This window comes from Castor canadensis, chromosome 14 (assembly GCF_047511655.1).
Source record: "Castor canadensis chromosome 14, mCasCan1.hap1v2, whole genome shotgun sequence".
NCBI classification, from domain to species: domain Eukaryota; kingdom Metazoa; phylum Chordata; class Mammalia; order Rodentia; family Castoridae; genus Castor; species Castor canadensis.
Window position 1 is genome coordinate 5,286,163 of NC_133399.1, and position 15,730 is coordinate 5,301,892.

Sequence of the window (15,730 nt, forward strand, 5' to 3'; positions counted from 1 at the left end):
TTCCAGCAGCCAGCATGAGGCACTCGGCGAGTCTGACACGACTGCCTGCAGTACCTGGGACTAAACTGGGCTGCAGTGTGGCATTTCGCTTCCTCTCCGCTGGGTGAGGTTCGCTCCTCCTCACTAAGGCCGACGGGAGGCTCACCAGCCAATCAGGGCCACAGGAGCTGTCCAATCAGGAGCGCCTGAGGGGGGAAAGGCCCGCCCCTCGCCAGCCTGCTTCCTTTCTGACTTGGCGATTGTTGCGTGGGTCACCTGGCGATTTGAGGTGTCCCGAAACTCAGCACCCATCGCTCTGTGACGCTGACCCCAGGAGCAGGAGTGGACAGCAGGACACCCGGCAGGCAGGAATGGTGAGCGTGGGGCGGATTTGTGACACGGGCGAGGAGGGGTTGAAAGCGACTGGGCCCCGCGTGAGCCCCGGAGTCTGCGGCAGAGTCGCCGCCGGCGCCGCTCCGCTCGTCCCCTCGGTCCCCGGGCGGGGCGGGGCCGCAGCTGGGACCCCAAGTTCCTGTCCCTTGTCCCTGCCGGAGCCCCCTGTCCCTCCGCGCCCGCAGCCCCGCGTCTCCCCCCATCATGCGGTGTCCACGGAGGTGGCGGGAGGCTCCCGAGTGGCCGCGGGGTCCGTGCGGGAGGAGCGGGGTCCTTGGGGTCCCCGGACCCCAGTTTCCTCAGTGAAGACCTGAGTGCAAAGAATTTTCCTTATGTTTTGACGCATCGTCTTTAATGAGGATCAGGTCGCCTGTCCTGTGCTCCTTAGCTTTGGCAAAGTCCCTGAACTGCCTGTGTCCCCCGAGTTGCCCGTGCACTGGAAGGCTTAACACACCCACGTGCGTTTGTGGGTCAGGTGGAAGAGGAGCCATGTGACCCTTGTGACAGCATTGCTACTAGTTGGTGTTTTAAAAGGAATGCAGACTGCACTGGCGGTGTGGCTCTAGTGGTAGAGCACCTCCCTGGTGTCACAGGCAAGAGATGTCACGAGAAATACACACATATATATACTTTGGAAGAATCACAAGTTGAGATATGGGACACTGAGGCAGTTATGTTGTGCCAGCATAGACCCAGGGTACTGAGCCCCAAGGACAATGGGGTCTCACCTTACATACCCTTGCAAGCAGGTTACAGAAGCAAGAAGCAAGGTCTAATCCATATATGGTTATATACAATTTTATTGGCTACTTTACCCTTGTGCTACATGACTTTCTTCCTCCCCAGTGTTACATGATCCTCTTTATGTTCAGATTTCTCAGGTTTTATCTCTGTTATGTCATCCCTACCTCCCTGTTACTTTGTCAGAACTCAGGCCTAGACTGCTTTTTTCTGATCCTCCTTTCTGTTACATTATTCCTCCCTTTGATGCTCAGACCCTTCCAGGGTCAAAGCGTATCATCTTGATCTAGGGGTTTTTATTTTTATAGCATCATTACATCAGTGGCCATTTTATTCCCATATTGGCCTCCATAATAGTCCTGAAAGATGGCAATACCAGGGGAACCAGGCAGGGGCAGTGTTAAGCATGCTCATAAACTAACCCATTGCCCCTGTCAGGGTTTTGAATCCACCTAAGGCAGACAACCATCCTCAAAACAGGTCATTCTAAACAAGTCTGGAGGGAACATGGGTAAGCTTTTTAAATTTTGTCTGTGATTTTTTATGACCTTTCTTTTATCATCAATTTGTAAGCAGCAGTAGTCCAGGTTAAATTTTCCATAAACTCCTCTCTCAGAAGCAAGTAAATAGTCTAAAGCCAAACAGTTTTGATAGATGGCATTGCACATTTTGGTGCTTTGTTTTGTTAGTAAATTGAGAGCTCTGTCCCTTTTATTAGTTATAATTTTAACAACAGCCTGTCGCCTGATGATATATAGGGGTGCAATAGCTTAAGGACCCATCTTCTACCCAAGTGGCAGGGCTATTGTACTGGAGGATTTGCTTGGAAGGCCATCTGTTATCTTTTTCAGTCGTCAATTTGTAAGGCACCCTATACTGTCTACTTAATCTTTCTTTATATATGGGGTTTTTCACTTTGTCTGAGGGGAAGCAAGAAAAAGAATGGTCTGATTGAATCTATCACACAAGACCCAGACCAGCCACTAGGTAGCACTGTACAAGCTTCCTTTTCATAGATCTAATGCAGCCCCTGGGCACCCATCATTCTCTGTTTGCAGTATGATTGTTCCAAGCTTTGTGGAGATTTGAAAAGTTGGCCAGTGGGTCGGGCTGGGGAGCTTTGTGGTTTGGAGTTCACCACCACTGGGTCTTTTGGGCAGTGTCGTTGTAAAACTTCTGTTCTAAAGAAGTTAAATCCCCCACCAAGGTGGAGAATTGGCTTTCTGGGCATGAGACAAAACAATTTCCAATGGTAAAAGTTTTTAGGAGCTAGATGCCTTTTCTGTGTTTTGAGAAAGCAGTTTTATTAAAAGGCTCCTGTAAATTTAGCTCGCTTGCTTCTCAAGGCCAATGGTTTGCCGTGTTGGTCTCCCCAAAAACATAGCATGAAGTGACATTTAGTGTCTGGGGTGTAGACTCAGCCTGTGAGAGTAACAAGTTTTTAGCTTTGGCAGAGATGGAAAATTCACTCCTCATCTCCTCATAAAAGCAGTGGAAAACTTGGTATGAGCAGCTCTCATGGGTAATAGTTACTAATTTGAGGTGCATCACACTCCCAGGGTCAAGGCCCTTTCCATCTATCCTTATGCTAATTACATGTCCCCAAGTCCAATCGGACGGCTTAAGTACAGTGAAGTTTACAGGGTTACAGGTGCCTTGGGTGCAGTCAGGGGCAGCTTTCCTCTTGTGAAGGAGGCTGTATATTTATCCCTTTGCCATGTGGCCCATGAAACACAACCCCAATAAGGGCAATAATAAGAACCCACATCATCACACGGCCAGGAGATGTCTCCCCAGCACATATACTTATTATTTGATGTATAGGCTCTTTTTCAAGATAGGCCCCCACAGCCATAGCGTATACCTCCACATCCAGCTTGGTCTCTGGCTACACAGGCATCAAAGAACATAGACACTGATTTATCAGGGCTAAACACCTGAAGCAGATGATGAGGTTCCAAGTGGCAGACGCTCCTGATCTCTAATCTTTGCTCCTGAGGGTGGTAAGTGGGGCTAAAGCAGATATGGTGATTACCATGGAGCACACTAGATAGGTGGTGTGGTTGTGAGTGCATGACCCAACGACGGAGTCTGCACAGGAATAGTAAGTATGGAAAAGCAAAGTTCTGCTGACAACACTTCCTGCCTGAGTAGTGTGCATGTATAGGTCACAGGAAGAGGGCTCTGGGAGCACAAAGGGAAACCATACCAGTAATAATAAACAGTAATTAAGCATCCTGCCCAAATGAGGTAGAAGAGAGCTAATAAAAACTTTTCACCCTGAGTCCAGTAGGTGGGGGTGGTTTCTGCCAAACCTGTGGCAAAGACTAGGGTGAGAACTACAGAAAAGGATACAGACAAAGGTGACAGTGTATTACAGTGCAGTAACTGATAAGGAAAACAGTCCGTTTGTCCCACTGGAGAGTTGACTCCTCAAGCTTCTGCTGTACATAAACTAGTCAGCTTTCGATGGTGACTAGAGCAGGTGTGTCATCTCATTGTTCATGGTCCCCTGTTGTTTGCTGGAAAGTAGAGACCTGCTGAGGGAGGGTGCTGACATTTCGGGGGTGATCTAACACAGTGAAGCTGGATTGGGGATGCACTCCCACTTGAGAGAAGCTGGCTTGACTCTACTGTGGTGAATCTAAGGAGCAATCTCTGCTACTTTACTGCAGTGGGAGTAGACAAGATAACAACAAAAGGGCCCCTCCAATGGGGTCTTAATGGTTAGACATTTTATTTTTTTTACCCAGACAATGTCTTTTGGATTTTTTTTAAACTGAGTAGAATTATCATGGCAACAGTATATTATCAGTATATACGTCTAAGAAAATGCATTGTTTACTAAAGTTAAAATCACCATCTTTAAGTATCAAAGGCATGTTTAGAGCCACTAATAAATAGTCATTTTGTCTCTATTTAAGTAGAAGACCCTGTCTAAAAATGTGAGTTTGTGTCTGGAAGGGCTTTAATGCTAGATAGCCATACATGCATAAGAACCATTTCTTTCATCCTCGCGGCCTTGGCTATTTTTGAGAGGTCTGTAATGAGTGACTCCATTGAACTTTGATAGCATTTCCCCTCTTATCCCAAACTGCTTGTCTCTGAGCAGTCTTCTCTGAAGATCTGTCTCCCATCCAAGTCCTAACCAGACCTGACCCTGTTCAGCTGCTGAGACCATTGAGATGGGGTGTGTTCAGCGTTGTATGGCCATTACTGAAGATCTTTCTTGATTGGTCATTTTTTTTTCATCAGCAGGATTTGCTCTTTTCTGGATTTTGTTTGATTGTTTTTGGTTCCACATCAGTAGGGATGTAATGAGCAGATCAGGTGGGAGTCGGTGCCAACTAGACTCTTATGGCCAAATGTAAGCAGCAAAGAGGCTTAGAAGGAGTGGCTCTTAGGCATTGGGTCTTTAGACAAGGACAGTACAAAACAAAATCTAACAAAAGTAGTTGTCTAAAAAGCTAAACTGGTTGACACATAAGTAATTATTAGAGTCATTTTTTATGGACTTGGTTTTAAATACCTCAGAAGGATCAGAAGTGTAATGGCAAAAACTTAAGAGTCATGGTTAAAATTCTGATGGACAATTTAGTATCTAGCAGAATAGTATATCAGTACCATTAACTTTTTGTTGCCATGTTTATCTAAATTTTGTATTTTAGAACTCTTGATATACTTGAGAAAAACATAAATATGTTTAGTTAACAAGGACCAGCAACAGCATCACAGCTCTATAGATGTAAAACCTTAGATTTTTCTCATCAGATGGGGGCAGAGAAGAGTGTCAGTGACTCCAATTAGCCCGGTCACAGACACATATAGGGTACTGACTGTATTAGAATCAACCAGGACAACAGTTGTTTTACTATAAAGTCATCTAGAAAATTTTACATAAACATGACTCAGTTACTTTAATAGTCAAAACCCTGACAAAAATCACCAGAGAACACACGTAACTATTTATAGGACTAAGTGTGATGTTATGAAACCTCATGGCCATAATCCTGCTCAGATGTTGATAAGGGATCACATCCCATATTGTTGTCATACATAATAGATGGCCCATGACATACAGCAGGATCCCACCAATGTGTCAATAGAGCCCCCCTAAAATAACAGTCCCAATCTGGCCATCCCAGGCCAAAAATTTCCTCTGCCTGCCATGTAGGAGTAGGCCTAACATCCCCACTCTGTTGACTCTAAAAGAAACTAGAGGTCTGACCTCCCATGTAGTATTCCTTTTTGAGTTTTGTTTTTAATCTTAACTGGAGTGTGTACTTTGGCTTTTTTTGTTTTTTGTTTTACCTAAGTAAATCTGTTGCAGCCCTCGTGTCTGTGTAGTGCTACTCTGTGTGTTCAGCTGCCTCTTTCCTCTCTGTGTCTTAATAAACTCTTGTTGTCTTGACAAATTTATGGGTTAACGTGTAGCACCAAAACTTCCTGACAGTTATCTTGACTAAACAAAAACCATTTTTAAGATAGTTTTATTTGTAAATGTTTTCAATCACAATAGATTTTTTAAGATAGCCTTGTTATGAGCTTAGAGAATTAAGTTTTAGTTTTACATCAGTACATTAAATTTTGACCTTACAAAACCTTTAATGTAACTGGATTTTGGTCAACTTACTCAGTTACATAAGTATTTATAAGCCCCATCTTTTTACAACAACTTATTCTGTACCTTAGTGACAGTTTACTTTGTATCTTTTGGTGAAGCTTGTCTTTATCCTTTTTTTATTTTGAAGTTTTTTTTTAAACTTTTATCTTTTAAAAACTATATCCTTAATATCATATATATCTATGTGTGTATACATATATATTACTTGTTGAAAATGACTCATAAACCCTTTTATCCTAGAATGTTATATTTGTATGAAAAAAAAAGAAAGCAACCTTAAAATTATTTTTTGTATGAAAACAATTTATAGAAAGCCCATTTGTTAATAGGCCTATGTATTATAAGAAGAATTAAATCTCAGATTATATTTATGACATAATGAAACAGGCTAAGGTCAATTTTTAAAAACACAAATTTTAAGATTTCTGCTTAGGCTATGCCCCCACCCCCTTGTTTTCTCCTCTAGTCTGAGCCAGTGTTAACCCAAATGTCTGCATCCTAGTGGGACCTGATTGAAAAAAGCTAGAAAATCACTTTTTTAAAATGTACCAGTAGAACAGAATAATTTTTTACATTGACTCTATAGTAAGAGCCATATTTATGTGTAAAAAGCCTAAGCAGTTTATAACAGAGACCTTTAAAATGAACACCATAGTTTTTTTGTTACCTTGAGTATCAACCTTATAATAGCAGTATAAGAACCATTTTGATGATGCTTACACACACACACACACACACACACACACACACACAAGTTTTATAAATTAATCATGCTGGAAAAAATGTCAACTGAAGCATTCATAAGATGATCTGGAATTTTAGGAGTAAATTAAAAATTGCTCAGTGTTTTAAACAAACTGACACATACAACATTAGAGTGCACTCTCAAAAAAAAGAAAAAATCTTTTAAATTATACCCAGAGGGTTATCTGATGGAATGGTTGATGATGCATCTGTTCTCTTGGGAATCTCCGTCTATGGATCTGAATTTTTTGTTATCCATCTCTAACTTTGGTTGTGGCTGTTTCCCAGGAAAAGCTCAACCTCCCTAATGGGTAAAGAATTTATCTTTTAGGAGAATCTCCCTGACCTTAAATCAGGATCCACTGTGGTGTGTTTTGTGATGTAAGAAGGCCGTGGGGGATTCATCGGGTCCTTGTTGGACAGAAGTAACCTGGGAATAATTAAGGGGTTTGACTCTAGCCCTCTTTACACTTTCAATGGTGTGGTGAATGAAATGGTGTCTAGCCCATTCATCGGCTTCTTGGGCCTCAGTTGGGACTCCAGGGTCCTCAGCTTCCTCTTCTAGGGGTACGGGCTTAACAGAGGACTTTTGTAGGTGATAATTATTACCAGCCTGAGTTGCCTAATCCAGGACTCTTTGACGCTCCAGGGAAGTGAGGGTTTCATTTAGGAGCATCATAACATCTTCAAAGCCAGTACAAAAGTTTGGATCACAGTAATAAAAGCTTAATGTACCGGTCTGGGTCATCAGTAAAGCTGCTTATCAATTGAAGTAATGATTTCGACATGGAAAGTGGGAATTTGGGTGGTCTGTGGCCTCATTGTAGGTTACAAAAGTGGGCTTCCCCTAGTTCCCAGACAGGTATGTTTGCTTGCTCATGGTGCTTCCCCAAGGAGAGAAAACTTTGTAACTTGAAATTTCCCTTAATCACTGGTGTTAGCCAGGTTCCAGCACTTGGATGAAACTCAACATCATCAGTTCTTTGCTTTTTCCTGCATGTGGGGTAGGGAACAATGTCATTTGTACCAATTGGCCACCTGTGAGGGACAGTCAGAGATAGATACTCACTGTTGGGTTCCTTGAGCTGGGAAAATAATTTATTAATTTGAAGTTTTATTTGGGTGTGTAGTATGATAAAACAAATTTCATACTAGCAAAGCAGGGGCTCTACTACTTGAGTCACACCTCTAGTCCATTTTACTCTGGTTATTTTGGAGCTGGGTTCTCCCAAAATACTTTCTCTGGCTGGCCTTGAACCAAGTATGATCCTCCTGATCTCAGCCTCCCAAGTAGCTCTGGTTACAGGCCTGAGCCACCAGACCTCAGCAGAGCTCTTGCTTTTTAAATAACTTACTGACCTTCCATAGTTCTCATTCACTTTTCTGTAAAACTGACCTTATTATTCACCATAGTTGGTATTACAGGCATGAGCCACTGTGCCCCTTCTGTGATTGGTGTCATATGTTCATTAACTGTTAGGTAAAATAACCAGTGAAACCATGCGGGTCTGCTCCTTCCTGTTTTGAATAGTTATTCCTATTGTTTCAATTTTTGAAATACATGTAGCTGTATTTGTATAGTTGATTTCTCCTCCAGTGAGTTTTTATCAATCGATTCTTTCCAGGAATTAGTTGATTTTCTCTAAGTTAATGTATGTGTGTGGAATTTCTCATAGCAATTCTGAAAGTCCCTCTTGTAAGGACAGTATCTCTTTTCATTGTGGATGTTAACAATTTGAGTGCTCTCATTTCTTTTCATTCATTTTGTAAACTAACATTTATCAATTTTGATGTCCTTTCAAAAGAACCAGCATTTGATTTCATTGATATCCTTTGTTGATTTCTTACTTGTCAACATTTAATGTGTTGTGTAGTTTGATTTACCAAAATCTGATTGAGAACTTTTGTCTTTCTGTTCATCAGGGCTGTTGATGTATGATATCTTTTGTGTGTCTGTTTGTGGGTGTGTGCCTCTGTGTCTGTTTTACCTTTGGGTAGTAGAGCAGTCTTGGCTTTGTAGAATAAGTTTGGAGGGATTCTTTCCCTTTCTATTTCCTAAAACATTTTGAAGAACCTTGGTATTAGTTCTTGTTGAAAAGTGTGCAAAAAATTCAGTAAGAAATCTGTCTTCTTCTGGGAGTTTTCTGTGTTAGAAGACTTCTTATTGTTTCAATTTCATTATTTGTTACTTATCTATTTAGGTTATTGATCTCCTCATGAATGAATTTTTGTCGGTCCTATCAGCCTTCAGATTTGTCCATTCTAGATTTTTCAATGTATTGGCATGCAGTTTTTCAAAATATTTCTAATGCCCTTTTAAATTATTGTGCTATCTGTTGTACTCTCTCTTTCATCTCTTATTTATTTGTATTTTTCTCTTGATTAATTTAGCTAAAGTTTTTTTTTGTCATTTCAGGGCCTTGCACTTGTTTGGTAACAGACCTGATCTGCCACTTGAGCTACGTGCCATACTTTGGTTTTGGTTATTTTAAGATGGGGTCTCCTTCATGCCCAGGCCAGCTTGGACTGAGATCTTCCTATTTGTGATTCCCTGTAGCTGGGATGATAGGTGTGTATTATGTTATGCAGCCATCGATTGGCATGGAGTCTGGAAAACCTTTGGCTTATGCTGGCCAGGAAAGTCTCTCCTCCCAGGTCTTCCCCCATGAGTAGCTTTCTTCCAGTTGGACTTGGTAGTGAAATCTCCCTGTGGCTTCTAAAACTGTGATAAGTGGGTTTTGGCACAATGCTTACTTGCTTTCAGAGCCTGAGGGACCTGCTTTCTCTGTAGGTTTTGCAAGAGTGGGAGACCCTCTGCTCATCCAGGCTGGTGTTGAGTGGAAGACAGAGTATGTGGGGTGCTCCCTTTGTGGTTACTCCTACACCGGGAGTAGAAATGTCTTTTAGGTGTTGAGGGGGAGGGTCTCTTGGCTCTGTTGGTATTGGCTCTGTTACTGGTCAGTGATTCTGGTATTGACTGTTCTTTTTGTGGTGAAGGGTCTGAAACACCTAAACACTTATGTCACTACTCTTCTTTTTTCTTTTCATTTCTTTTCTCTCTTCTCCCATCCTCTGCACTTTCCTCTGTCCCTCTATCCTCCTTCTCCTCTTCCCTCCCTCCTACATTCCTTTTTCTTTTTTCCAGTTATGCTTATCACACTTAGCCTCCTGAATGCTAGGCCATGTGTTGTACCCCTGGGGTGTATACCTCTGTGCCTCCCCATTTATTTAAGCAGCAGTGTCCACAGGATTAAAGTGGCACTAGGGTATGGGGTGAGCTGGACTTAATTTCTCTCAGGTGACCTGCACAGTGTCCTGAGGCCCTTGGATCAATCCCCATCACTGAAAGAAAAGGTTGTAAAAGAGCAATAATAAAATCAAGGGAGAATACAAATAGATTTTTATTTTATTTATTTATTTTGGTGAGACTGGGCTGTGAACAAGTTTTCACATGTGCAAAGCAGCCATACCACTTGAGCCAAACCTCTAGTTAATTTTGAACTGGTTACTTTGGAGCTGGAGTCTTGTGAACTGTTTACCTGAGTTTGCCTTGAACACTGACCTTCCCATTCTCAGTCGTCCAGAGCCTAGGATTACAGGCATCACCTACCATTGTAAATTTTTGTTTGTTTGTTTGTTTTTGGTATTGAGGTGTGAGCTCAGGACCTCTAGCTTGCTAGGCAGGCCCTCTACCACTTGAGTCACTCAGCCAGCCCTCTTTTGTGTTGGGTACTTTGGAGATCCGGTCTGGCAAACTATTTGCCCTGGCCTGGCTTTGTACCTCAGTCCTCCTGATCTCTGCCTCCTGAGCAGTCAGGATTATAGGAATGAACCACTTGTGCCAAGGTCATGGTAAGTAGTTTTCAAAAGAAAATAAAGAGAAAAAAATGGACATGGACTGGGGAATAAAGAAAAAAGAAAAAAATGGGGAAAAAGGAGAGAACTGAAATTAAATAATAAAAAAAAATCGATAAAAGTTAGCAATAAGAATAATGAAAAAGAGAATAGATGGAAAGAGGAGTCAAAAATTCCCTAATGGCCAGATGTGGTGGTTCATGCCTGTAATCTTTGCTACTTGGAAGGTGGAGGCAGATGGATTGATCACAAGTTTGAGGCCAGTTGGGGCAAAGTTAGCAGTAACCTATTCAAAGACAAAATGAAAATGATGCCAGGGCCAGTGGCTCACTCTTTTTTTTTTTGATCTTTTATTTTTTAATTTTTTAATTATTCATATGTGCATACAATGCTTGGGTCATTTCTCCCCCCTCCCTTACCACCCACTCCGCCCCTTTCCTCTCTCCCCCACCCCCTCGATACCTGGCAGAAACTATTTTGCCCTTATCTCTAATTTTGTTGAAGAGGGAGTATAAGCAATAATAGGAAGGAACAAGGGTTTTTGCTAGTTGAGATAAGGATAGCTATACAGGGAGTTGACTCACATTAGTTTCCTGTGCATGTGTGTTACCTTCTAGGTTAATTCTTTTTCATCTCACCTTTTCTCTAGTTCCTGGTCCCCTTTTCCTATTGGCCTCTGTTGCTTTTAAGGTATCTGCTTTAGTTGCTCTGTGTTAAGGGCAACAAATGCTAACTAATTTTTCAGGTGTCTTACCTATCCTCACACCTCCCTTGTGTGCTCTCGCTTTTATCATGTGCTCAAAGTCCAATCCCATTGTTGTGTTTGCCCTTGGTCTAATGTCCACACATGAGGGAGAACATATGATTTTTGGTCTTTTGGGCCAGGCTAACCTCACTCAGAATGATGTTCTCCAATTCCATCCATTTACTGGCGAATGATAACATTTCGTTCTTCTTCATGGCTGCATAAAATTCCATTGTGTATAGATACCACATTTTCTTAATCCATTCGTCAGTGGTGGGGCATCTTGGCTGTTTCCATAACATGGCTATTGTGAATGGTGCCGAAATAAACATGGATGTGCAGGTGCCTCTGGATTAACCTGTGTCACAGTCTTTTGGGTATATCCCCAAGAGTGGTATTGCTGGATCAAATGGTAGATCAATGTTTAGCTTTTTAAGTAGCCTCCAAAATTTTTTCCAGAGTGGTTGTACTAGTTTACATTCCCACCAACAGTGTAAGGGGGTTCCTTTTTCCCCCGCATCCTCACCAACACCTGTTGATGGTGGTGTTGCTAATGATGGCTATTCTAACAGGGGTGAGGTGGAATCTTAGTGTGGTTTTAATTTGCATTTCCTTTATTGCTAGAGATGGTGAGCATTTTTTCATGTTTTTTAATGGCCATTAGAATTTCTTCTTTTGAGAAAGTGCTGTTTAGTTCACTTGCCCATTTCTTTATTGGTTCATTAGTTTTGGGAGAATTTAGTTTTTTAAGTTCCCTATATATTCTGGTTATCAGTCCTTTCTCTGATGTGTAGCTGGCAAATATTTTCTCCCACTCTGTGGGTGTTCTCTTCAATTTAGAGACCATTTCTTTTGATGAACAGAAGCTTTTTAGCTTTATGAGGTCCCATTTATCTATGCTATCTCTTAGTTGCTGTGCTGCTGGGGTTTCGTTGTGAAAGTTTTTATCTATACCTACTAACTCCAGAGTATTTCCTACCCTTTCCTGTATCAATTTCAGAGTTTGTGGTCTGATATTAAGATCGTTGATCCATTTTGAGTTAATATTGGTATAGGGTGATCTACATGGATCTAGCTTCAGTTTATTGCAGACTGCTAACCAGTTTTCCCAGCAGTTTTTGTTGAAGAGGCTGCTATTTCTCTATCATATATTTTTAGGTCCTTTGTCAAAGACAGGTTGGTTATAGTTGTGTGGCTTCATATCTGGGTCCTCTATTCTGTTCCACTGGTCTTCATGTCTGTTTTTGTGCCAGTACCATGCTGTTTTTATTGTTATTGCTTTGTAATATATTTTGAAGTCAGGTATTGTGATACCTCCAGCATTGTTCCTTTGACTGAGTATTGCCTTGACTAACCATGTCCTCTTGTGTTTCCATATAAATTTAATGGTAGATTTCTCAATCTCTTTAATGAACATCATTGGAGCTTTGATGGGAATTGCATTAAACATGTAGATTACTTTGGGGAGTATCGACATTTTTACTATGTTGATTCTACCAATCCATGAGCATGGGAGATCTCTCCACTTTCTATAGTCTTCCGCAGTCTCTTTCTTGAGAAGTTTATAGTTTTCCTTGTAGAGGTCGTTCACATCTTTTGTTAGGTTTACACCTAGGTATTTGATTTTTTTTTGAGGCTATTGTAAATGGAATTGTTTTCATATATTCTTTTTCAGTTTGCTCATTGTTAGTGTATCAAATGCTAATGATTTTTCTATGTTGATTTTATATCCTGCTACCTTGCTAAAGCTATTGATGGTGTCTAGAAGCTTCTGAGTAGTTTTTTGGGTTTTTAAGGTATAGGATCATGTCGTCTGCAAATAGGGATGTTTTGACAGTTTCTTTACCTATTTGTATTCCTTTTATTCCTTCTTCTTACCTAATTGCTCTGGCTAGGAATTCCAGTACTATGTTGCACAGGAGTGGAGATAGTGGGCATCCTTGTCTGGTTCCTGATTTTAGAGGGAATGGTTTCAGTTTTTCTCCATTAACTATAATGCTCTCTGTAAGTGTGTCATATATAGCTTTTATAATGTTGAGGAACTTTCCTTCTATTCCTAGTTTTCTTAGAGCTTTTGTCATGAAATGGTGTTGGATCTTATCACAGGCTTTTTCTGCATCTATTGAGATGATCAAGCGGTTGTTGTCTTTGCTTCTGTTAATGTGGTTTATTATGTTTATTGATTTTCGTATGTTGAACCACCCAACATCCCTGGGATGAAGCCTACTTGGTCGTGGTGAATAATCTTTTTAATGTGTTGCTGAATTCATTTTGCCATTATTTTGTTGAGGATTTTTGCATCAATGTTCATTAAGGAGATTGGCCTATAGTTCTCCTTTTTGGAGGTGTCTTTGCCTGGTTTTGGGATAAGTGTAATACTGGCTTCATAAAATGTGTTTGGCAGTTTTCCTTCCCTTTCTATTTCGTGGAACAGTTTAAGGAGCGTTGGTATCAGTTCTTCTTTAAAGGTCTGATAGAATTCAGCAGAGAATCATCAGGTCCTGGACTTTTCCTTTTGGGGAGACTCTTGATTGCTGCTTCAATTTCATTTTGTGTTATAGATCTATTCAGGTGATTAATTTCCTCTTGGTTCAGTTTTGGATGATCATATGCATCTAGAAATCTGTCCATTTCTTTATGATTTTCAAATTTATTTGAATATAGGTTCTCAAAGTAGTCTCTGATGATTTCCTGGACTTCCATGGTGTTTGTTGTTATCTCCCCTTTTGCATTCCTGATTCTACTAATTTGGGTTTTTTCTGTCCTCATTTTAGTCAGGTTTGCCAGGGGTCTATCGATCTTGTTTATTTTTTCAAAGTACCACCTCTTTGTTTCATTAATTCTTTGTATGGTTTTTTTGGTTTCTATTTCATGGATTTCAGCTGTTATTTTTATTATTTCTCTCCTTCTATTTGTTTTGGGATTTGCTTGTTCTTGTTTTTCTAGGAGTTTGAGATGTATCATTAGGTCATTGATTTGGGATCTTTCAGTCTTTTTAATATATGCACTCATGGCTATAAACTTTCCTCTCAAGACTGCCTTAGATGTGTCCCATAGGTTCCGGTAGGTTGTGTTTTCATTTTCTTTGACCTCCAGGAACTTTTTAATTTCCTCTTTTATTTCATCAGTGACCCATTCTTCATTAAGTAATGAGTGTTTAGTTTCCAGCTGTTTGCATGTTTTTTGTCTTTACTTTTGTTGTTGAGTTCTACTTTTACTGCATTGTGATCAGATAGTATGCATGGTATAATATCTATTTTCTTATATTTGCTGAGACTTGCTTTGTGCCCTAGGATATGATCTATTTTGGAGAAGGTTCCATGGGCTGCTGAGAAGAATGTATGTTGTGTAGAAGTTGGATGAAATGTTCTGTAGACATCAACTTAGGTCCATTTGATCTATTGTATATTTTAGATCTTGGATTTCTTTATTGATTTTTTTGTTAGGATGACCTATCTATTGATGATAATGAGGTGTTAAAGTCTCCCACAACTACTGTGTTGGCATTTATATATGCTTTTAAGTCTTTCAGGGTATGTTTGATGAAGTTGGGTGCGTTGACATTGGGTGCATACAGGTTGATGATTATTATTTCCTTTTGGTCTATTTCCCCTTTTATTAGTATGGAATGTCCTTCTTTATCTTGTTTGATCAATGTAGGTTTGAAGTCTACTTTGTCAGAGATAAGTATTGCTACTCCTGCCTGTTTTTGGGGGCCATTGGCTTGGTAAATCTTCTTCCAGCCTTTCATCCTAAGCCTATGCTTATTTCTGTCGGTGAGATGGGTCTCCTGTAAGCAACAAATTGTTGGATCTTCCTTTTTAATCCATTTCCTCAAGCCGTGCCTTTTGATGGGTGAATTAAGTCCGTTAACATTAAGTGTTAGTACTGATAGGTATGTGGTGATTCCTGGCATTTAGTTGTCTTAGTTGTTTGAAGGTTTGATTGTGTGTACCTAAGTTGAGGTTATTCTCTACTGTCTTGCTTTTTCTTTTCCTGTGGTTTGGTGCTGCCTGTCTTTTCATGGTTAAGTTGGGTTTCACTTTCTGTGTGCAGAATCCCTTGCAGAGTCTTTTGTAGTGGTGGCTTTGTGGTCACATATTGTATTAGTTTCTGCTTATCATGGAAGACTTTTATTGCTCCATCTATTTTGAATGATTGTTTTGCTGGGTAGAGTATCCTGAGGTTGAAGTTATTTTCATTCAATGCCCGGAAGATGTCACCCCACGCTCTTCTTGCTTTTAATTTTTCTGTTGAGAAGTCTGCTGTGATTTTGATGGGTTTACCTTTGTATGTTGTTTTTTCTGTTTTACAGCCTTCAATATTCTTTTGTTAGTTTCTGAACTTGTTGTTTTAATGATAATATGTCGTGGGGTAGTTCTATTTTGATCTGTATGTTTGGTGTCCTGGAGGCCTCTTGCATCTGTATGGGAATATCTTTCTCTAGATTTGGGAAATTTTCCGTTATTATTTTGTTGAATATATTACGCATTCCTTTCACTTGCCACCTCTTCTCCTTCTTCAATGCCCATGATTCTCAAGTTTGGTCTTTTGATGGAGTCAGTGATTTCTTGCATTTTCTTTTCACAGGTCTTGATTAATAGTTCTTTGGTGTTTCCTTTAATTACCATTTCATCTTCAAGTTCTGA

At 40.5% G+C, this 15,730-nt stretch overlaps 1 protein-coding gene across 1 annotated transcript in view; it reads left to right on the forward strand.

Annotated features, from left to right (window-relative positions):
• The first annotated feature begins 240 nt into the window (after positions 1-240).
• The window catches only part of LOC109676915 (uncharacterized), a 41,702-nt gene continuing 26,212 nt past the window's right edge, over positions 241-15,730 (forward strand). Inside the window, 1 exon segment of the mRNA XM_074053477.1 lies at positions 241-353. Coding sequence (XP_073909578.1) covers positions 351-353 — 3 coding nt within the window. The 5' untranslated portion in view covers positions 241-350.